The sequence below is a fragment of the Chlorocebus sabaeus genome, chromosome 11 (genome assembly GCF_047675955.1).
Source record: "Chlorocebus sabaeus isolate Y175 chromosome 11, mChlSab1.0.hap1, whole genome shotgun sequence".
In the NCBI taxonomy this organism is placed as follows: Eukaryota; Metazoa; Chordata; class Mammalia; order Primates; family Cercopithecidae; genus Chlorocebus; species Chlorocebus sabaeus.
The window spans coordinates 103,675,650-103,699,350 of record NC_132914.1 but is presented as its reverse complement, the minus strand read 5'-3'; the positions used below and the strand labels follow the sequence as shown (position 1 = coordinate 103,699,350).

The following is a 23,701-nucleotide window of genomic DNA, read 5'->3' as shown; positions in this document are numbered from 1 at the left end:
CATTTATAAAACCATCAGATCTCGTGAGAATTCATTCACTATCACGAGAACAACATGGGGGAAACCACCCCCACAATCCAATCACTTCCTTCCCTCAACACGTGGGGGTTACGGGTCCCTCCCTTGATACGTGGGGATTCCGATTCGAGATGAGATTTGGGTGGGGCACACAGCCAAACCATATCAATGACCATACCACAATTTATTCCGTTGCTAATAGGCAGGAATTTTTTACAACCTGGGGCTACTATAAATAACGCTGCTAGAAACATTTTTGTACACACATACTGGTAACATACACATAAATGTATTTCTGCTGGCCCACACCTAGGAATGGAATTGCTGGGTATGTTTAGCTTTAATAGATACCGCCAAGTTCTATCCGTGCTGTTATGAATTGGCAAATATCTTCAAGCGTATAATGGACTGAACTGTGTGTCCCCAAATTCATGTTGCAGCCCTAGCCCCCAGCGTGATCCCATTTGGAGATAGGGCCTTTAAGAGAATAATTAAGGTTGAATGAGGACATATGAGTGGGACCCTGATCCAACAGGACTGGCATCCTAAAAAGAGACACCTGAGCTCACTCACGTGCTCCCTTATTGCGTACCAAGGAAAGGCCATGTGAGGCTGCAGCGAGAAGGTGGCCACCAGCAGCCAGGAAGAGAGGCCCACTAGACCCAACCCTGTGGACATCTTTTGTCTTGGACGTTGAGCCTCTTGACATGTGAGAAAATACATCTCTGTCGTTTAAACCCGCCTAGTCAGTGATTTCACATTTTATCAGCTGGAGCTGGCAAATCCAGAGGAGTGGTGAAGAACCTGAACTCACTTTAGTGTACTTCCTTTCTACATGGGATCTTGGCCTCTCCGATCCTGGCAGCTGGGCAACTTTGTGCCTACAGTCTTGTCTCCCTAGCCCTTTGATTCTGTCAAAGCTCATGTCAGGGTCACAGACTCTTAATGGCTTTGTAGCCTCACCCTGTGCCACTTCCAGCCTGGCAAAAGACTGGAGGGAAAAAAGTGCTTTGAGGGTGGTCTATAAAAAGTTACTCTATCATTACTGGAAATGGAAATCTATTTATAGAGTAAATAATTAACTCTAAATAAAGTTTAAATAAACTCTTTAAATAAAAAATAACTCTGTTTTTTAAAGTTATTTGTAAGTCAGTTGTTTTTAACTTACAAATAACTTTAAAAAATAAAACCGTAGTGGGACTAGCTTACCAAATCTGGCTGCTGGCTTTTTTTTTTTTTTGGTCCCTAGACATGGGGTCTTGCTGTGTTGCCCAGGATGGTCTCAAACTCCTAGGCTCAAGTGATCTTCCTGCCTCAGCCTCCTGAGTAGCTGGAACTACAAGTGCCTGCCACCATGCCTAGTGTCTGGCTGCTTTTCATTAAAGTATTTCTCAGAGTCAAATAGCTATTCAAATGTGGTACTTGCTAATTTTTGAGATATCAATCTGATAGAATATTTTCCTTTAAGGATGTCTCGGCTTGAAAACCCATACTTTCTAGATCTTGTAAACTTAGAGAACTTATAATTTCCTAGACACTTAGAAAGGCGACTCCCCTCAGAAAGATTAGACTGGCTTGGAATGTTTTCCTAAGAAAGATGTTCATTTATAAGAGATACAACCATTCAAGGGCATCTGAATTTTTTAAAAACGATCACTTTTGATGGCTGAAAAATATAATCACAGATAAAACCAGAACAAAGCCCTGTATGTGAGAATGCCTGGTCCCGAGGCCCTTGCTGTTTCCCGTGTTAGCAGTGAGGCTCTGGGGAGTCACTTAGCTACGTAGGGCGTCAGTTTCTTCATGTATAAAGGGCATAATCATGCTTGTGAAGTGTTTCCAAATCTCCAGAGCACTGTTGGCTGCTTCGCCCTGGGCACTCCCTCAGCACTGCCGAGGTTAATCCTCAGCACTGACTGCAGGGCAGTGCTCCATGACTAGCCCACACGTCTTGGCCTCCTCCACTAGACCATGTCCTCGGTCAGGCAGAGGCCTATCCTGTTCTTTTATCCTTAGTCCAGTGCCTTGTACGTGGCAGGTACTGAATGATGAACAACAAGTCCTCCTGCCAGCACCCAGCACACTGCCGTTAACTCTCCCAGCCCGACCCTCTGAGTGTTCACTGAAATGGTGTGCCCCACACTGCAGGGCAACCGCATCTTTGATGGATTTGGGAAGTGGATTTGCTACACGATGTGAGATAATCAGTATCACCCTAGAAAACTCCTTTAAAAGCCCACAAAGTACAGTATGATTGCATATTTAATCCAGTACAACAATCCTTAATGCACCATCAATTTTGAGAACCATAAGCTAAGGGTAAAAAAAGGAACTGGCATAGCAAAGATCTAGGCATTCAAACTCCTTTTTGAAATATCTGTTGAAATACACATTGAGACCAGGTGCAGTGGCTTACACTTGTGAACCCTGCACTTTGGGAGGCCAAGGTGGGAGGATCACCTGAGCCCAGGAGTTCAAGAACAGCCTGGGCAACACGCGAAACTCCATCTCTACCAAAAATACAAAAATTAGCTGGGTGTGGTGGCATGTGCCTGTAGTCCCAACAACTTAGGAGGCTGAGGTGGGAGGATAGCCTGAGCCCGGGAGATTGAGGCTGCAGTGAGCTGTGATCTTGCCACTGCACTCCAGCCTGGGTGACAGAGTGAGACCCTGTCTGAAAAGAAAAAAAATAAAAAAGATACCTATTGAGTACTTGCCATGAGGGCTGAGGAAGGCCTGCTCGCCTGCAGTGTCCTTCATTCTGCTTTCACTGATACTTCTATGACTGCTGCACCTACGCGTGTTAGAGATTTTTTATTGTGAAGAAAACGAAGTGAGGCTGAGTTCTCAAGTCAGTGACTAGCCTGGGTACCTGGAACATCCCTCTTTTGAAACCCAGTACACATTAGCTTGGGATCTTTAAAGGCTTTGAAAAAGTCCTGTGGAATATTTACTTGGTTACCCCAGTTTCTCAACCTTAGTTTGACATAGAAGCTTGATTCTTCTTGGTATATGATACCTATTAATATTCTGTGGAGCATCTTCAGTGTGACATGCTGGGAATGAAGCCTTAGGCCATTACTCAAAGCATTTCTGACTCTGATTTTACAAACAATTCTTAACACAAATGTTTGGCTTCAGGGCAGCAGTTGAAAACAAATTAGAAATAAGTAAGGAAGCCTGTCAGATTAAAAAGAAAATGGGCAGCTAGCATCCTGGCAGGTATGGAAGGGACAGAGTATGACAAAGCAGCCACGGGTTAGATTCAGATATTTAATGAATATTGTTGCATGGTACGATCATGGAGGTTCAAAATAATAGCAATTGAGTCCATAAGGGAAGATGACATTCTTGCTTGACAAGAATGTCATTATATTTCACCAAGACAAAAATTACAAAGTTTCGGTGTATAAAGGCAAGATTTAATTGTTGGGAAAATTTATCAGAGCCAGCCACAAAAGCCAGGCTGACCAAATCAAACAGATTCTTTACATCTTCCAAGTTTCCAGAAGAACCTTGAACATCGTTAGCCAGAAGATATGGTAAATTTGACCCCAAACATTCTCTTGAAGGAGGAAGGTCTTCTAATGAGTGAATGTCAAGATATCAGCACGTAAGTAATGGTTTATTTCTCCTGTAGGTCACACCCATCTGTGAATCAAGCTGCCTTGCAGTCCACATGGTCAGCATCTCTCCCATGGCTCAAGGTTCACTGATCAAGGTTGGTTAGCCAGTCTTGTAGTAGATCAAAAGCCTCTCCATTTTTTTTGTTTGTTTGTTTTAGTGACAGAATACACAAGGGAATTCTTCACAGGAGGAGAAGTAGTCCTAAATCCCTTCTGCTTTCCATTGTATTGGATGTATCGCTTGTTCTCTTTAATAATCATTTTTTTCTATCCTCATTCATTGTACTTGGACAGTTTTAACCTGGGGATAATGTTCATAGACTGTAGTTCCTGGAAGAGCAGCTTGCAGGCATATGGAATACGGAGGGAAGACACATGGCAGGATGACTTGCAGTAATGGCACCTGAAACCCAAGTCAGCCAATGTTAGACAGCAACTCAGAAACAAAGGCCTCCACGTAGGAAGTGAAAACGGTCTCTATAAAGTTCTATTATCATTCTATCAAATTATCTTTCTGTTCCTAAGTGTTCAGTTGCACTTTCATATAAGTACATATGTGCCCAGAAAAAAAGAAACATCCAAGGAAGCAAAAGAAAAAATGAAACAAACATCATTCCCTCTGGTGTTTAAAGCATGCAAGTTGAGTCAGTTGTTACCACACATCTAGCCCTTTCTCCTTACAATGTAAAACATCTGCCTATATACTTGTTTTGAAAGAGCTCCAGAAATCTGAACCATTGGGAAATTTATCCAAATTTAATTTTTTTTCATTGTTTAAGGAGTTTTAAACTAATTCAATCAATTTCCATGTATTTGATAAGCATCTACTATACTAGCAGTATATTATTCTAGGCAAGGTGCTCAACAATTATAACTTGGTTTCTGTCATTGAGATACATAAAGTCTGATGGAAAAGACAAGACTGCTGAATAGGACAGTGGTATTCAATCAAATGGTAACTTTTCTAGTGCTCTTCAGGCTTGGTTATTTCTATGAGTGTTGGAAGGTATAACATGTTGTCCCTTGTGTGAAATTAAGAGATGTATGTATGTGTGTATGTGCATATATATTCCCACTTAACCCTAACAACAACAGCCCATGTTCCTAACCAATTTGCCTCATATTCCAATTAGGACTTTATTTTCTCTTCTTTGCAGAAAAGCTGGTAAACCAAACTTAGTTCTTAATCAATGGCTACAACTCTAGAAGGGTCCCTGGGGAGAAAGTGAATTATCCTTTCAGGTTTCAGATCAAAATAGGACCTTACCCTACTCCTCAAGGGTCCGCAGCAGCTGGGACAGTAGGTATCCAGTACAAATCCTGACTCCTAACAGGTAGAAAACTAGGTCCTCACAGTTAACGAGGAGGAAAATGAATCCAAGAAGAATAGCAACTGAGGCTTGGAAGATCTGGTGCTGACCAGGAACTGGAGGAGGATCCCTTAGTGAACAAAGGATTGGCCATTCTGGAGGGCAGTACGACAGTGTGTGTAAAAATGTAAATGTGCATATTCTTTGATTCTGTAATCCCAAGTGACAAAGGGATGTGTACAAGAATGTTGACAGCCACACTATTTATAACAGCAGAACGTGAGACTATGCAAATGTCCACTGGGACATTTACATAGAAGAAGACTGTGAAACCATCAGACCTGCTGTTGTGGACGCACATTTATTGAAATGGAAGGTGTCCAGGACAAACTGTGAAGTGAAAAAAGCAGTTTGTTAATCAGCATGGTCCCAAGGGGGCCCTCAAACAGGTTTTGTAAATGTATGGAGCCCCCAAAATCATATGTAAAATTTTAAATTTTTTGTGTGTATATTTGTATCTTTCTCCTCTTATCAGAATCTTCGAAGAGTCACCAAAATGTTAATAGTGGTCATCTCTGGGTGGTGGGAATTAATGTGACTTGCTTTATATTTGTGGTAACTTTTGAATGTTTTACAATGAGCAGGGATCATTTTTGCAATCAGTAAAATAAAGCTTGTATTATTTTAGAAAAGAAAAGCAAGCACTGAGGCTGAGCATGTGCATGCGGTGGTGGTAACTATGCAGACAGTCTCCTGAGGGGGAGAATGAGAGAAGACTAACCCTTACAAATGCACAACTGATGCTATGATGAGGCGACGCAGGGTGCTTAACCTGTATTTGATCCGTCAACAGTACAAATATAAACTTGGTGAGTTACTTTTTCTTAAAAGATTATTTAAAGACCTATTTAATACATTCGAGTTTAAAAATTATCTTTTTAATGTGCTTGGGTTGATGTAATCTATCTAGGAATCATGTTCATGCTTTCATTAAATTAAGGAAATGGATTTAACGGGGGTAACTTTTCTTCTCCTGACTAGTATATTACCCAATGACTCCAATCCAAGCTAATCTATTTTACATTTCCATATGTACTGATTCATATTCCAGAAAGCCCTTTAATCTTCTCTATTATTAAATATTTCTCCATCATTTAAAATGTTCCAGTGTGCATGTGTGTGTATAAAACCTGACCTTACCTTGTATCTGAACAATTTGCAAAGGTAGAAACTTGACCTGAACAACAATAAAATGAACGGATTTTTTTAGGGCAAAGGTAGCAAAAAGGGGAGGCTGTGGCTTCACATGAGAAATGACTGTCCAGTGAAACATCCTCTATGAGCTAATTATCTTAACAGGGATTTTCTTTTTCCTGAAGTCTTCCTTTTGGACCTCGCTTTTGTGACTTATACCCTTAGTGTCTTCTGTAGAACAACAGTCGTGCTGTAAACATCCCCATAGCAATGCCTCACTAATGTGCAAATCCCTGACAAAAGGCCAGTTTCAAGGTTCCGAACTGCTCTAATTACCCAGCCTCCATTGTGCCGCTCATTAAAGAGCAACTTCCTCCAACGACGCCCATGCTCCCTCCCACTCAACCCAGCACACATGATCAGGTAATGATGGGAAAAATGACAGCATCATTATGCTCCTCGGCCAGAAAGCAGCACCCGAGGCGGCGGCTAGACTACTAGAATGGATTAGGATTTTTTTCTGTTGGCAACAAGGGTATAAGTAGGCCACTCAAAATCAGACATATGGTATATATTGAGGTCTGTTTAATTACAGTAAAGACCCTCAAAGTGTATAACCTGATTTAGTTCTCTTTCAAAGGATTTCAAATACAATGCACACTGAACACATACGCTTCAAAATCAGACACTGCCATCAGATGCTCTCTAAATGAGACAGAAATGAAGCAGGAAAGAAGATATACATTTAGCAGAATGATGTTGAGGATCAATCACTGCTTACAGGTCTTCTTGCTTACATTACCTTCCCTGGGTAACCAGTGGCGGAGAGGGGAAGGTTCTCAAAGTGCATAAGTGAATCGGGTTGACTGTTTTCTTTTTTCTTTGGGGGTGGGGAGAGGGAGGAAGAATGCAAAGGGGAGGAAGAGAAAAGGAAACTCTTTTTGAAGTTCCATGACCTCTATTTTTAATGACATGATTCTTCTGTACCATCCTTTCGAAGTAAATTATTTAAAAACGCTTGTGTCAAATTTGAAGATTTAAGCATAGTGGAACGAGGATTCAGGCATCTTCCTATTACATGATTTCTTTTTTTTCTTTTTGGTTGCACAGCCCAGACTATAAAAAGCAAGCTCAATATGCATTTCAAAAGACAAACAGACATCTCAGGACTGAAGCAAACCCTCATCTCATTCATATAAGAAACAGCTAGGCTCATCCTCAGAATCATGTCACCTCTTCTCTGCAACCTTATGAAAGATGAATTGCAAATGGCCACCTCTTCTGTTAGTTTTTAAAGTGAAATGATCTCTTCACGGACAAAGAGTCTTCTACACCAAAATCATGAAATAACTGGCTAAAAGGTTTTGACATTTATCTGGCAAGGGATACACTGTGTTCTAAGAAGCCCACTTGTTCAACTTGTGATTGGCTTTTTTCAACTTAGAAATTAGTAGCTCAGGATAGCAAGAAGTTGAGACTCTGTCTGGAAGGAAACTACGGTGGGGACTCAATGGGGAAACGGTGGCCCACAAATTCCTCAAATTCCAGCAATGAATGTTATTTGGGCCTAACTATATCTTGGGGATGGCCCCTATCTAGAGAAATGGCACTCCAGGGAGGGCAGGTGAGGGGCAATGAGGGGGTGAGGCTGGAAGCTCTGTAGCTTCTGCCTTAGATCTTGTTGGACCTTGCCTCTGATTGAAAAGTTAAGTAAAGAACTCACTTTTGGCTGGGCGTGGTGGCTCATGCCTGTAAATCCCAGCACTGTGGGAGGGATCACTTGAGCCCAGGAGTTTGAGACAAGCTGGGCAACATGGTGAAACCCTGTCTCTACAAAACATACAAAAGTTAGTCAGGCGTGGTGGTATGAGCCTGCAGTCCCAGGTACTCAGGGGACTGAGGTGAGAGGATCGCTTCAGTCTGGGAGGTTGAGGCTGCAGTGAGCTGAGATCACACCACCGCACTCCAGCCTGGGTGACAGAGTGAGACTCTCTGTCTCGAAACAAAACAAAAACAAAAACAAAATAAAAAACCCCTCGCCTCTGGGGAACTATGGATTCTCTTGCCTACAGGAGTGTTTTAGGAATAACCCTAAGCGAGCTTTTTGTTCTTCGGCGACAGAGTGGAATCATTACAAATAGGAAAGGTGGTGCAACTGCACAAAAACAAAAAAAAATCTAGTGTCATCTTTTAAGGTGACCTTTGTGTACCAAACTCTACACAGAAATTATAAACTTTACAAACAACATGATTTACTTATTGGCAATCCTACAAATGCAGGGTATCATTCAACCAGTATTTTTTTATGAGGCATCTACCAGGTCCCAGGCTGGAGAAATGAGGGTAAACACGACAGGATGCAATGAGAATAAAGTAGAAGATAAGCTCCTTGGGAGCAGCCATCATCTGTCTTGTTCACTGCTGCATTTCTGGGGCCTAGAACAGTGTCTGACACTTAGCAGATACTTACTAAATGTTTGCTGAATAAATTACTGAGACAGACCCGGTTTCTGCCCTCACAGAGTCTACCGTACAAGTGTGAAGCAGCTAGCCTTGGCAGAGAGAGTACAGACAAGGGGGCAGGGTACCAGGTCGTCTTGGTCTTGGCTCTTGGCTCTGTCACCAATTGGCTGTAAGACCTGGGGCAGCATCCCTGGCTCTTTGGGTCTGAAGTTACAAATGAAAGCATTCGATGTAATCTTCCCTAAAGAGGTTTCTTTAACACACTGTGATTCTAACATCCAACAATGCATCTGCTAGAATTTTCACAGGCAAATAGTGTTATAAAAAGTACCTGAGATAATATTTAAAAGAAGATAAAGTTTGTACTCCTTGGGAGCTGAGCCTCTAGCTGTGTAGGAAGTAGATCACGATGCAGACAAATGAGACATGTACACAGAGTATCCCCAATGACAGGAATACATGCATGAGGGAGGGTATGTTAGTGATCACAGACAGAGCCTGGAGTATACGCGGATAGGATCCAGGGTCAATTCTTGAGCTGTGATTTAAGAGGCAAGAGGTGTAGTATGAGAGACATATGGTATCCACTTACCAGCCAGAATACCCCAGAAGTCCACACTGCCCACAGACATCAACCTCAAAGGCATCACTTGAAATCATTAGTCTCTCTAGCAAAAGCATACTGGCTCCATAACCGATTAAACAGTCACGTTCCATTTCCCCAAGACGCAAGCCACCATCACGAGACCGTCCTTCAGTGGGTTGCCTTTGAAACAAGTTATTAGACAAATGTGTTATTATTCTGTTAAACAAACAAAGCAGCAGCATCACATGCTGGCAGAGAGCACGAGGCTTTGGAGCAGGGCTCACCTGGATCCAAATCAATAACTGGACAGTAACCTTGAACATACTACTCAGCCTCATCTGTAAAAGCGCATAAGCACACCTATCCCAAACAGCCTCAATTGAGAAAAAATACTGATGGTTGTTATGGTTAAATGAAATTAATATATAATTACATAATCTCATATAACAACATATTAATATATAATCACAGAAAACACCATTACTGTTACCATCACTATCATTATTATTAGAACTTAGCAGAGTTTTCAAATCAGGAAACAATGTCTTTGAGTATTTTCAAAGATGTCTCAGTATTCTATTATTTAAAAGCAGAAAAACTAAGCAGAACAGACTGGGGGGGAACCTGGATCCTCCAGTAGTTGTGGCCAGAGCTGTTAGCCTCTTGAATGGATTCCCTGTGGTTTGTGTATATGCTGGGCTTGAGAATACTTTAAAAGGTTCAGAATCCAGGACCCAGAGATGTAGGTAAAATCAGGGGGATCTGAACAATTTAGGTAACCCATGTAGGTATGGATCACACAAATTATTTGGGGGAAAAAAAGCAAGCTCCCTGGCAGGCTTCTTAAAGGTAATCTTTGAGCAGGGGTGACCATGCACCCCTTGTTTGCTGTATTCCATAGCATCTTTTAATCTTTGTTGTTGCTGCCATCTCCCAAAGAATTAAGAAGGTGAACACACAGGGTATGCCAACACATACCAAAATTTTACGATTTTTAGAATTGTTGTGGTTTTAAGTTTCAGTGTGAAATCAAAGAAGTTGTAGAATACTTGTTGAAAGGAAATATGCACATGAATAACTTACAAATAGGTCTAAATAAACACATTATAGTGGAAACTTCATAACTGAGCACATCGATACATTTTTATCTGCCAGTAGAAACACGCATGGGCAGTTGCTCCCTCCACCTGAGGTCAGTGAACAAGGTAGAGGTAGACAGACCACATGTGGACAGAATCCAATACTTGGATTTTAACCAACTAAGATAACTGACTACAGACAAATGCACTCGAGACAGTCTTCATATGGAAGGCACAAAAGTAATACCAAAGTAATAACTTTTTCTACACAACAAAGCAAAATATACGAAATAACTGCTTTGACATTTATGTTACTCTGAAATAGTTTTTGGATGTTGTAACTGAAATGGAAGTTTAGGAGGGGACAGCATTTAGGGGAGAAACACATCTAACCCAATGAGGGTCCTATTGCTGAAGTGATTATTGTCTTGAGAATCTCAACTTCTCCTCCCTCTTTGCAGTTTTAAGCCCACATGTGTCTATCATTTCAACAGACATGTGCAAGTGCTCAGTTTTAAATGGTCAAGGAATTGAGTTATCTACACCTCTCCCTTGGTTTTAAAAAAAATAAAACCCCCAGCATGAGCTGCCTCATCCTTGCCCCCTCTCCACATTGTTACATCCAGGCTGTGCTCAGTGAAAGTGGGGAGGGAACCGGATGCTTGCAGATGCCACCTGTGGATGGGCATTGTATACATTCTGTATTCACACTCTCAACATTTACTGGCACCTGTTAAGTAGGTATATTGTCTCCACTTTAAATATGAGAAATGCTGAAGCTGAGCATTTCATCAGACTGTGGTCATCAGTGATCTGTTCAAGGCTTGTGATGGAATGAAAAGGTGGAGATGAGAGCATAGCCTTGTCCGTCTGACTCCAAGGCCTGGGTTCCCTCCCTTAGCCCAGGGTTCCTCAACCTTGGCACTGCTGACATACTGAGCTGGGTGACTCTTTGTTGTGAGGGGCTGTCCCTATAGCATCCCGGGCCTTTCCCTACTAGATGCCAGTAGCTACTTCCCCAACCCCAAGTTGGGACATATGAAAATGTTTCCAGATGTTGTTAAATGTCCCCTGGGAGGCAAAATCATCCCTGACTGAGAACCACTGCCCTCGACTATGCATTTCCAACTGGAAAAAATAGCACTAAGAACATGTGAAACTTAGTAGCTGTAATTCTCTTTCCCAAGAAATTTATCCATTCATTAACACACAGACACTGTGCTTGGGATGGAGGGTATACCTGTATGGGGTGCAGGTGGCCCCTAACCTCCTCCAGCTTACTCAAATAAGTCTGCAAGTGGAAGTGCCTTATGTTTCAATAACATTGGTTGTAAAAAACTCCAATTGTGGTTTATGCTAACAAATAATGTATGCATATGTCTTCTGTGTACACAGGGGCATATCAATGTGTGTGGGTATATACATACACATCTTCTTATATGAACCTTTATAAATAGGACCATATTTGCAGACATTTACACAGTAAATAGTTGTGTTAGGAGTCCACTGGCAAGACCTATGGTGGGTTTGCTCTTGCACTTGTGAAATATTTTTTAATTGGCTGCTACTTTTTCATGTTAATCACACATATATGATTTTCTTAAAGTCAAACTTGCCAAATTTTGACATCTCAGGAAAACAGAAACTTTGTTGAGTCTGCTTTTTGCCATATCTGGAAAATACAAGGTGGGCTTGACTGCATTACCAATTCTTTTTGTAAGTACTTTTCTCTTACCTGGTAAGGACGGCTCGTGGGCCCCGGGCCCGGGCATGCATTTTATCCAGCACCATGTGTTTCAGCTTCTGATAGTACACGGGGCCAAAATATATGTATGCTTCTAAGGGCTCACTGAAAGAAAGATCAAGTGTTGTGGGTTAAGAAACTAAGTTTGGGCTAACAAGAGACAGCCTTTGGACCCATCACTGGCAGGTCCTTATTCATTTATGACTGACTGGATAAGAATGATTTTCAGTCTGTAGTGAATGAAAAGACTAGTTCTAAAAATATGAAAAGTACCATAGCTATATTCAAAGATAAATAGTTTTACAAAGAAATAGACACTTAAACAGGTTGGGAAACAGTGTGTATGGGATGATTCCTCCTTCAGGGTGACCTCCCTGGTCAGGCCACCATCCTTTCTTGCTTGGGCTGCCACAGACAATCTTCTACTTAATCTCCCTGCTTCCACTCTAATCCCTCAACAATCTATTCTTTGCATAAAAAGTCAGGGGACTCCTTCTAAAATGCAAATCACAATAGGTCATTCTTCTGTCCTCAACTCACCAATGGCTTCCTATCATACTCGGAATCTGTACTGCCAACATTCTATATTATGGCCCTATGGTGAGACATACTCCAGTTCCTGCACACCTCACTATTCCTATTCCCGTGTCCCGACACTCACGCTACTCCAGCAACACTGGCCTCTTCATTACTCCTCAAATGGAGCAAGCCTGTTCCTCTCTTGGGGCCTCTGACTTACTGTTTCCTTTGCCTGAAACACTCTCCCACCAGGTACTCACATGGCTCTGTCCAACATTTCACCTGCTCAGAGGGACTTTCCCTGAACATCTAAAGAAGTTCTCCTCCCACCTGACATCGCCACTCCGGCCCAGTCTCAACCTGACCCTTTGGCGTACTTGCCCCTTTTGATACCGTGGTGTACATTTATTATCTCTCAGATTATTGCGTGTCTTCCCCACAAGAAGTAACTCTGCAAGGATAAGCACTTTGTCTCCTTTGTCACGGTGGCTCCAGCACCTGTGACCCTGCCTGGCACACAACTTGTACTCAATTAATGTCTATTACATAACTGATTCAATGAATCTTTAGAAAGGCTGTAATAAGAGTTTAAGAAGAGGGTGAATATACATGTACTTTGACAGAAGAAACCTTTTCTCATTAGTCTGGAGCAAGAACAACCAGAGTACTGATGTCTTAAAAAAATTTTAACTGCCTCAAACTTCCTTCTTCAAAGGGAAGGAAGCATCTACCATGTGCTACTTAATCCATACAATGATCCAGGGTGGAAGAACTGTCACCTCTATTTTGAAGATGAAGAAATGGACAGACAGCCCGAGAGGTCAGGTAAGAGCTGGTGAGTGGTGCAGTGGGGATTCAAATCCAGGGCTCTCCCTGCGACACTGGTCTGATTTGGAACAAGTAAACTCTGGGCTACAGCATGATGTAAAAGCAGAAGAAGCAAAGGAAACAACAGACACAGCAGAGAGGCAAAGAAAAAGCTTGGCCCCTGCTTGCTCCGTGTCCCTGATCACATTCTCAGCATCCTAAGCCAGGGCTTTTGCAGTCATCAGGCCATTCTGCTGACTTCAGCACAACCTGGTTCTTGGAAGACACAGAATAGAGTGGAAGGCACAATGGAGGGGGTATCAAGAGACCCTGTCCTTGTCTCAGTTTTGTCACACAGTAATTACATGACCTCTCTAGCTGAGCGTTCTTAGTAGTACCAGGCGGTCAGAACAAGATTCTTTCCAGCTCTAACAGTGAATGATTCTATTCCTCAGTGGTAGGGTTGCTCATGGTAGAATTTATGACACTCAGTTACCCAATGCTATTCCATCATCCATAGAGTAAAGCCATATGCAATTTTTCCTCCTACCTATGTTCAAGAATGAACAAAAGGTGAAAGCTGGTGGTGATATGTTTAAATGCCCTCGGGAATTTTTAACTAAACAGTGCTTCTCAGATTTTGTCACTGAAATAAATGGCAAAAAAATGAAAACTCTGGCTGGGGGGATAGGGGAAGGCAGTGTGGACTGGGATACAGACTAACCATTATCTATGGCAAGCAGGATATAACCCATCCAATTCTTTCGGTACAAATTATGTTCATGAAGGTCCACCAAACGGATCCTATGGTTTTGCACTTTTTGGTCAACATATGGCCAAAAATGTGCCTTATTTCTGGGTGGAGATGTGAAGAGAAGGTTAATGAATTTAGCAATGACAACTATGTGTTCTGAAATGGTCCCAATTATTTTATTGAACTGTTTCTGAAATGGTCCATTGGTCTTTTCCTGTAATGTGATTTTCTATAACATCTCAGGAATGATACACCTAAGAAATCCATATTATTATAGTCTTAATAGGCAATTTTTAAAAGCACTCCAACCATTTCAATCACATCTGGAGAGTCTATCTGCAGCACTAAAATCAAGCGCTGTTCTTACATATGTTTCCATGCTGAGTGTCACTAGTGTCCAAGTGGTTTAAAACCTCAGGGCGCGGTGGCTCACGCCTGTAATCCCAGCACTTTGGGAGGCTGAGGTGGGTGGATCACTTGAGGTCAGGAGTTCAAGACCAGCCTGGCCAACTTGGCAAAACCTCGTCTCTACTCAAAATACAAAAAATTAGCCAGGCATGGTGGTGCGTGCCTGTAGTCCCAACTACTTGGGAGGCTGAGGCAGGAGAATCGCTTGAACCCCTCGGGGAAGCAGAGGTTGCAGTGAGCTGAGACAACGCCATTGCACTTCAGCCTGGGCAACAAGAGTGAAGCTCTATCTCAAAAAAAACCCCCAAAAAACAAAAAACAAAAACCCAAAACCAACCAAACAAAAAACAACACCTAGAAGAACACTATAAACACTAGGTCCTGGAGTTTTATCAGGCATAAAATACATAAGTGTGTATTAATTTAGGCAACTAATTTGATCCTTTAAAACCACGGTGATTCCAGCTTCAGAACCTTGTCATTCACGATCATTGCAGGGATCTGCTTCTCACAGGTTAACACAAGCTCCCAAGCCTGGTCGCCTGGCTCTATCTCCCCTCCACCCTCACCTCGGGCCGCCAGCACTGCCTCTTCACTGCACCGCAGCCAGGCTGGCCTCTTCCTGTTCCCTGAACTTACCAAGCTCTTTCCCTAGCAAAGTGTTAAACATAACTTTTCCTCTCCATTAAACACTCTTCGAATGCCCTATCCTTCTCACCCTTTATCTCTCAGCTGAAATATCATATCCAATACCTCACAGGGGCCTTCTCACCCACTCTGTCTCCATTTTGGTGAGAGCTATATGTACTTGTATTTATTTGTCTGCATTCCTTTTTACAATAAATGTTTATGGAGTGCCTGCCGTATGTCAGGCCCTGTGCTATGCCCTGGAAATAGAACAGTGAACAAAACAGACCAGCCCTGCTTTCATGGAGGTTACGTTCTAGTTGGGGAGACAGAAAATAGTATTATTATGTAGTATATTTGAAAATGGTGAGTGCTACAGGGAAAATAAAGCAGCAAATGGGCAGTACGGGGTTATAGTTTTAAATTAGATGGTCACAGTAGGCCCTACTGAGAAGTTACCTTGTGTCTGTTATTTTTTAATGTCTAGCAACACACCTAAATGGTCAGCTCCACAGAACTGGGACCATGTCTACTATATTTATTGGTATATACTCAGTGCCTAGCACATATTAGATAGGTGCTTAGTACATCTTTAGTGAACACATGCACAAATATTAGGCCTCGGTCTACCTGTCAAAGCATTTATTATTCTGATACTCATCACATAAATGCAGGGAAAGTTCAAGAGTTAAAGAAAAACTTTGCATTATATGTAATTGATGTGTTCCTTAAAAGTAGGCATAGGGTAGAAATCATATTATGGTAAACTAAATCTTTTCTACTTTATTTTTTTTGAGACGAAGTCTCACTACATTGCCCAGGCTAGTCTCAAACTCCTGGGCGATCCACCTGCCTTGGCCTCCCAAAAATCTTTTCTACTTTCTAAATTATAATCTTACTAGTACTAACAGCACTCCACAATTGTTAGTTTTCTAAATTTAGATTTTCTGGTATCCAGTTTCTTAAAAAAATAAAGCTTAAGGCATATAGCTTTAACGCTTACACCTTAAGATGGGGTGTCCGATCTTTTGACTTCCCTGGGACGTATTGGAAGAACTGTCTTGGGCCACACATAAAATACACTAACACTGATGATAGCTGGTGAGCTAAAATTTTCTTTAAATCACGAAAAACTCTCATAATGTTTTTAAACAAAGTTTACGAATTTGTGTCAGACCACATTCAAAGCCATCCTGGGCCACATGCCGCCCACGGGCTGTACAAGCTTGCCTGAAAGTATACTTAATAGAGTACACCTTAAAGCTTTGTCTCCCCTATCCTAGTAAAACCATTCTTTTTCTTTAAAATAGCTCAATCGCATGCTTACCCTGTGATGCCCGATGTAACATAGTCTTTCCCCAAGTAGTTATAACCGTGGCGAACGAGGTCCTCACACACATCCTTCACTTTACTGCCTCCAAACGCAGTGCCGTAGTGGAATCTGCCGTCCAGCACACCGGCCTTGCCAGCCAGCAGCTCAATGAGCTTCCCCACCTGTGGGATGTGAACAAATTAAGTGAGCACCTCCCTGTGGCACAAGCACTCTCTCTGCTTATTTATCTCCAGCTTATTTCCCCACGACCACTATTAATAACAGTGATAAATTAACAGAAGCAGTATTTAAGCTTGACATGTGTGATCTAATTTTACGACTCTCAATACCCTATGAGATAGGTCCTATATTTCTTCATTTTACAGATGAAGAAACTGAAGTATGGGGAGGATAAGCAACTTGTCCAAGGCCACACAGCTGGTAAGAGGTGGAGCCAGGATCACCAAAAATAATCACTGAAAGGGAGATCCATTTAGGTTCAATACAAGGAGTTCTCTTTTGCTGAGGGGCAAATTCATCACTCAGAAGACTCCACTCTCAAAGGGAGGTATAGACAAGCTCCTCATTCTTTCTGTACAGGAGAGTGGCCCAGAATCATTAGGGGCTGGAAGCCTGTTTATCTGGTAAGGGGCAAAAGAGCTCTACCTGAAAAAACAGCTTCAGAGTCCTTGTCACCTCCACTCTAACTAAACTAACTGCCTGCTTCTTCCTTAAAGGCAGTGCGTCTGAAAAACCTACAGGTCACTGACCGTCATTCGTGATGGGAAGCCGTGTGGGTTCATGATGATATCCGGACAGATGCCAGAATCACAAAATGGCATGTCTTCCTGGGGGACAATCAAGCCACAAACACCTGGGGGAGAGAAGATTTCATGCCACATAAAGCAAATCGGCAGAAAGGAAGAATACAGTACTTAATTGGGATTTCCCCGCTGCTATTTCTATTTCCACTGCTCTAAAATCTTCCCCATGGCCTCTATCAAGAGTAACAAAAGCAATTTTCAACAATCCTGCTGGACAAACAGTTCAAAAACGACTCTCCTTGCGAAAGGCACTGCAGCCTTTCTGTGCTGCTGGCATGGCACACAATGGTGCTGTCAGGTTGCCTGCCCACCCTCCTGTGCCACAGAGACTGAAGAACAGCAGCTTCACTGGACCCCAGGCCTGTGGCCATCCCTGAAGCTTTAAGTCAGCAGCAGTTTTGCTCCTCATCAGCTAGTTTGTGATCTGCGGGGTTCTGCACCCAAGTTAAACAAATCCAAGTTCTCTGACCCTAAACACAGAAATGACTGGATGAGGGGTGTGCTTACAATGTGGTTTTAAAAAACAGTGACAAGAAGTACCTGTGTGTGGCTGATGTGCTAACAGGTTTACCTATATATAGGCTGCAGTGCTCTGGCTGGTTGGCTGATTTTTGCCAGGGCTTCCCTGGCTAAGTCTAAACTGCCCAAAGGAATTTTAATTCCTATAGCTTACAACCCATTAGGAAAGTGATCTTTGATTGAACTTGTAAAGTTGAACAAGAAAATTAAATGCCAAATCGTTCTTGGAAAAAAAAGGTTAGAATTAGAAATGGAATTCTAAGAATGAAAACAACAAAACAAAAATCTACCAACTCTATGCACTACTAATATTCTCTTAAATTAATTCCCTTAATATCATTCTCACCTATAGGGGATTTTGTTGCAAAATAGTTTTTTATTCCTCTGATTTCTTTTTCTTGGGAAGAGGAGTAGGAATAGAATTTAGATTGTTAACTACAATCTTCATAATTTAGAATCAGAAAACTAGTGTACAGTGGCATTGGATTAAGAAAACAAACGCTTTTACATTTGTAGTAAAAGATAAAATTCCTTTTCTCTGTGCGTAAAGTTATCCACTATCTGCCCCTATTGCAAAGAAACTGCTCTCAAATATTTCATTCAATTTGACTGTATGTAATTATTCAAACTATTTTAATAGTTTGTGATTTGTTATAATCACCAGGAGCTAAAGTCAAAAGAAAAAAGAATGCCATTTGCCTATGTAATACTGGTTATTAATATTCTGATTTCTTGTAGCTGCCCACAATATGGATATTAAGTTTGTGGAGTTGAATTCTAGAGCATGTAGTTAGTTTAAATTGGCTTTTGGGTTAAAATGGTATTGTTTATTATAAATATATGCTTTCCTACATGAAGAACAGAAACAATCATTCAGTTCACTTTATTTCAAATTCAGCTACAACGTGTTAGAATTTCAATCAAGCAGAGTGTGTGACCCTTCTTTCTTCCTTCCAAAAATCCATTTTATCCACACTGAAATTATCTGACAAAACCCTAGGGCTGCTGGGAAATCTACTTTGAAAGAGATCAAATTGTAAATCTAGGTGCACCGACAACAACATTGTTCAGCAGTGAACAAAATGTTAAAAACGGCAATCCCTAAAGGGGCCGGTTCTGGGACCAGCTCAAGTGAGAATGGAATTTTGGCTGGTGAGGAGATGGAGGGTTCAGCTATACCCCTGAAAAAACCGAACCAAAGAGAAGCCTCAGCACCCCTTAAGCAGCGGTTCGCAGGAGGAGGCCGGCGTCTGCTCAGGAGGAAGCTGCCTGTCCACCCTCCATCAAGAGAAGGTGGGAGTGAGGGGCAAGAGGTGCAGAAACTGACCAAGGAAGCATGACGTACTTATATTGGGGGTGGGCAAGGAGAGAGATGACTTACATTTTGTGTTTACAGTTTGAATTGACACATTTAATTAAGCAAATGCAACTTTATTATGTTATTAAAATGAAAAAAGTGCTCGTTCCACTGAAATGTGAATCTCTAATACCTTTGCTTGAAATCTGATTAATCATATTTAGTGCCGATCTGGGGAAGTTGTTTACTTATCAGCCCTCTTCTGACATTTTGTTAAAAAAATACACATAAGTAGCTTTTGGATCTTTTTCCTTCTATTATAGGAACTGCTTTGGCAATATCTGCACCAAGGGCACCTGTAAGTCAAAAATTAAATCTTAGCTGACTTAAAATTACTTTAGGCCCTGAAAACCCTTTTATATGCCAAGATGGTTCCCATAGCAGACAGCCCTGTGTTGTTTGTTTTGTGTGAAAGTGAATGATAAAAGATCCATGAAATCGACACAGAAAGCCAGAACAGCAGAAAGAACTGAGGGCTCTCCATCATTGCGGCTTCTACCCTCTGCTGACTTGAGGAACAATGGAAGCTACACATCCAACTGCAGATCTAACACAGCTGTGCATTTCATTAGATGAAGAGCACTAGTGACACAAGTAAATAATTAACTTATTCTGGTCCGCTGACTGTGCTTATGAGACCAGTCATAGCTGACAGATTTTAATACAAGTTAACACAAAGAGACCATAATGAGCTTAGAAGTTAAAACAAAATATTTAGACAGAATTTGATGATCTCGAATCTCAAATTAGACAGATGATTTTTAAAAGTTTGTATTTTACTGAATTCATTAGGGGTAGAAAGAGAGTTCTCAATCTTAGAACCAGACTTCTCTTTTTCTAACAGTATTTCTCTGTTTCAGAATTATTCAAATCCTTAATCACAGCGGGAAGGTTTCTTTTCTTATTTTCAAATGAAAGATTAAAACTGTTTTCTCCAGGGACAGAGGCATAAAGTCCATTCCAATATTTACAAGTCTTAAAAGTTATGGTCATTTTCCCTTAACACTGGTTTAAAATGTAAATGATATGCGGTGCGCTTCAGTGTGTTAACACTCCCCTGGATCCTTGAAAAGAGGACGGACTACAAATAAACCATATCTAATGGAAGCTGTTGTGAAACAATTACCAATTCATACCTTAAATGCTTACACAGCATTTCAGATTTTAAAATAAAATTTCATCCCCTGGCTCAAGCTGGTGTCTCAACCCCATTGTTTACAGCACAACCTCCTGGCAATAAAATGCAAATACACCAGTTTAACATGCTCAGGAACATTTAATGCACTCAGGAGGGCCGAATGGGAATTGGACCACAGACTACAGTATAGAACTTTTAAGAAATGCAAATAGATAGTAAGAAAAAAAAAATAGAATCACAGAAAGTTAGAGCAGAAAGGAACTGCCGATACCCCAATCAACAAAATATTATTCCATCACCATCCTTCTTAATGTCTAGTTGTAAAGGGAAGAAATTTAGGGAGTCTAAATCTGACTGCCCATCCACTCAGGAGAGGCACTTCTGACATCCACTGTCACAGCTCTCTGTATCACGCTGCAGACACTGCTGGCTCCTACACCAATTTGTTATTTCTATTTCCAAGGCTTCACAGAACAACACAGTAATCATTTAAGAATAGGTTTGCTCAGGAAAAGTCGAGTTAATCTCAGGAATCATTTGGTTGTCTTTAAAAATATTTCTTTTTTCTTTTCTTGGACAGGGTATCACTCTTGCCCAGGCTAGAATGCAGTGGGCAATCATGGCTCACTCAAGTGATCCTTCCACCTCAGCCTCCCTAGTAGCTGGGACTATCACATCCAGCTGTGTGCCACCATGTCCAGCTAATTTTTATTTTTATTTTTGTAGAGATGAGGTCTCACTATGTTGCCCAGGCTGGTCTCGAGTTCTTGGACTCAAGTCAAAGGGCTGGGATGAGAGGCGCGAGCCACCATGCCTGGCTTAAAAATTCTAAACAGCAACTGACTTATTCAAAAGTCATTTTTGGCCTTTAAAAAATACTGGTTTTAGTGTACTGTCTCTGTGTAATGGACTACCTTAACTCAAACAGGAAAAAAAGAAAGGTAAGAAAAGAAAAAATGGTAAGAAAAATTAATGCATTCTAGTAGCATATGAAGACAGGAAAGCAAATGGCAACTGCAGAAGACAACTGTAATGCCATCTCTAATTCAAGAGATGTTTTTGATGTGACTTCAATGTGTTGAGACCTGATTAGTAAATTGTTTCAATTTTGTTGATGGCCAGTTCTCATTTTAATATCACAGTCTGCTTTAATTTTTACATTTTTATTTAGCAAGTCTATCTTCTAAGTGGAATCACATTTGAATTAAATTTACCTCTCTGAGGTTAATATATATTATTACTCTTCCTTTTCTGATTGAGGAAACAGAAAAAGAATCATTTCCCTCAATTGCTGGGGAAGTAGAGGTTCAGGGCCTCAACTCCAGATAGGTGGAGGTAGCTTATGTCGAGTCATCTGAGTGAATATTGAAAACTTCATAAACATATTGTATACATTTATACAATTCAGCTTGCCACTTTCTAATGCTCTAAATGATGTGAAGCACATCTGGCAGAATGGTCTGCTGAAATAATCCCAATCAAAGTCTAAATTACCTCCTTTTACTTTCTGCAGATACTCAGCCGTTGGACAAGACTATTTATTCTGCACAGTTTTACACTCTTTACACTGAATGATGACATGATGCTGTGGTTTTTCTCCATCAGTCACAGAGCAAGAAGAGAGCCGTGTTTAGTAAGGGATGAACACTCAACCAGTGCCCAGTATTAGTGAGCTTTATAAATGTGGGCGAAATGCCGTCTGTAAAGAATTCATTACCCCTTGGACTCTTAGACCTATGTAGAGCAGGCGATCGAGGAATTGGGTGACTTTAATTTGACTCAATGCTTTTCCACTGATGTGTTACCTTGGGGGTGCGGGGGAAGCACCACTTTCTGGTGAGCCTTAGTTGTTTGCTCTTTGTAACGGGAATAATTAGCACCTATCTCATGAGGCAATTGTGTTAGAAGAACAGATGAGCTAATGTCTGAGAGGTACTTTAAGGTCCTTAGAGAAAGGCTGCATCTAAATACAAGGAATTATTATTATATAAGAAACCTAATTACTCTCAGCAGGAAGCAAACTAGCAAAGCAAAGGAGACCAACTTAATGAATAGAAGGAGCAGTTGCAGTTGCACTAACTTTGGCTGGAGGGGCAGAAAAGCAGATGACTCCTTCCTGGGTTGTGCAGGTCATTTAACATCATCAAGACACTGTCTCCTGATAACTTTCACAAGACCTGGGGTTGCAGATATCTATTGGGGAATAGTTTACTGCTGATGAACATGGTGGTAAATGGGGCCAAAGGAGCAGTAGGAATGCTTTCAAGTTTGACTGTTCCTATTAAGAAATGGTTTGCTTTGAGTAAACTCATCTCAATGAGCCATTATACATTCAGAAACGAAATCTCTAAATCAAAATGTTAAGGCTAACACAGGTGGTTATTCCTTTCTTCCCCTCCCCTTTTCCAGCTATCGAATTAACCTCCTTTTATTTTTCACACCACCACCTTAAATAATCCCCAGAGGGAGGGAAGTAGACAAAAACTGTTGAATCATATTGGCTTTGTTCTGTTGTTGAATCATTTCCAGATCTATCACATCACTTGCCATATCCCGGTTGACATAATTTTAATTCGGCTCTTCCTTACATGTTAACAGATAAATAATGCATAAGAAAACTTGATTAGCTTTCTTATTAAAACATCACTCTAAATGAGAGGAGGCGCTAGAAGACAATACAGTTTTTACACGGCTTTCCCATGAGCAGTTGAATGGTTTGATGTGATAAATTTGCATAGTCTGAAGCGCACAAAGGGCTGATTAATTGAAACCCTTACAATGCTTTTGCAAGCAGCTATTGTAAAACAATAACCATAGGAACTTTACAAAATACACACGGCTGAATGTGTCAAGAGCTTAATAAAATGTGTTGAGGCTACACTATTTGGAAACAGAATTGGAGATTTTTATTCTGGGCCATAAAACACTAAATACCCTAATTTCAAAGCTTCAGTTGGATATTTACTGAAAGGTCAGAGGGTTACTGGCGAGCTACTGAAGACCAAAATTTGTTCCTAAAAAAGCCAATTCGATAAAGTCTTCTTATAATAAAGTATCTGTGTGGAAGAAGAAACCCTGATTTCTAACATTAAAGTAAGAGCTGCTGGAGTTTTGGTTTTGGACTGAAACTCTGATGGATCGTTTGGCATCATACACCTTATGATGGGGCTCATACTGTGAGCACTACCAGCCTCCTTCTCCCCTCCCACTTAGAAACTTCCATTCAAGCAGGATCAAGCAAAGTAGAGAGCCAAAGCTATCCAGACTGTTTAAAGCTGTGGACTTGCAGAGAGGATTTTAGACAGGCTCAAGTACTACATGAGTACAAGGTATTATTATTATTCTTACTTTAAATCGGGTTCTTTTCACTTTCTCAGTTTTAGAAAGCATAATACAGAAAAAAGAACTAACAAATG

The 23,701-nt window shown here is 41.1% G+C and overlaps 1 protein-coding gene across 3 annotated transcripts in view; it reads right to left on the bottom strand.

Moving 5' to 3' along the window:
* Nucleotides 1-3,277: 3,277 nt before the first annotated feature.
* POLR3B (RNA polymerase III subunit B) overlaps nt 3,278-23,701 on the bottom strand; it is a 137,028-nt gene continuing 116,604 nt past the window's right edge. For all 3 annotated transcript variants that reach the window (XM_008004532.3, XM_037996588.2, XM_037996589.2), the window contains 5 exons: nt 17,218-17,321; nt 16,463-16,629; nt 12,012-12,125; nt 9,204-9,377; nt 3,278-4,047 (listed from right to left, as the gene is read on the bottom strand). In XM_008004532.3, the coding sequence (XP_008002723.2) occupies nt 3,918-4,047; nt 9,204-9,377; nt 12,012-12,125; nt 16,463-16,629; nt 17,218-17,321 (689 nt within the window). In that variant the 3' untranslated portion in view covers nt 3,278-3,917. The remainder of the gene's footprint in view (nt 4,048-9,203; nt 9,378-12,011; nt 12,126-16,462; nt 16,630-17,217; nt 17,322-23,701) is intronic.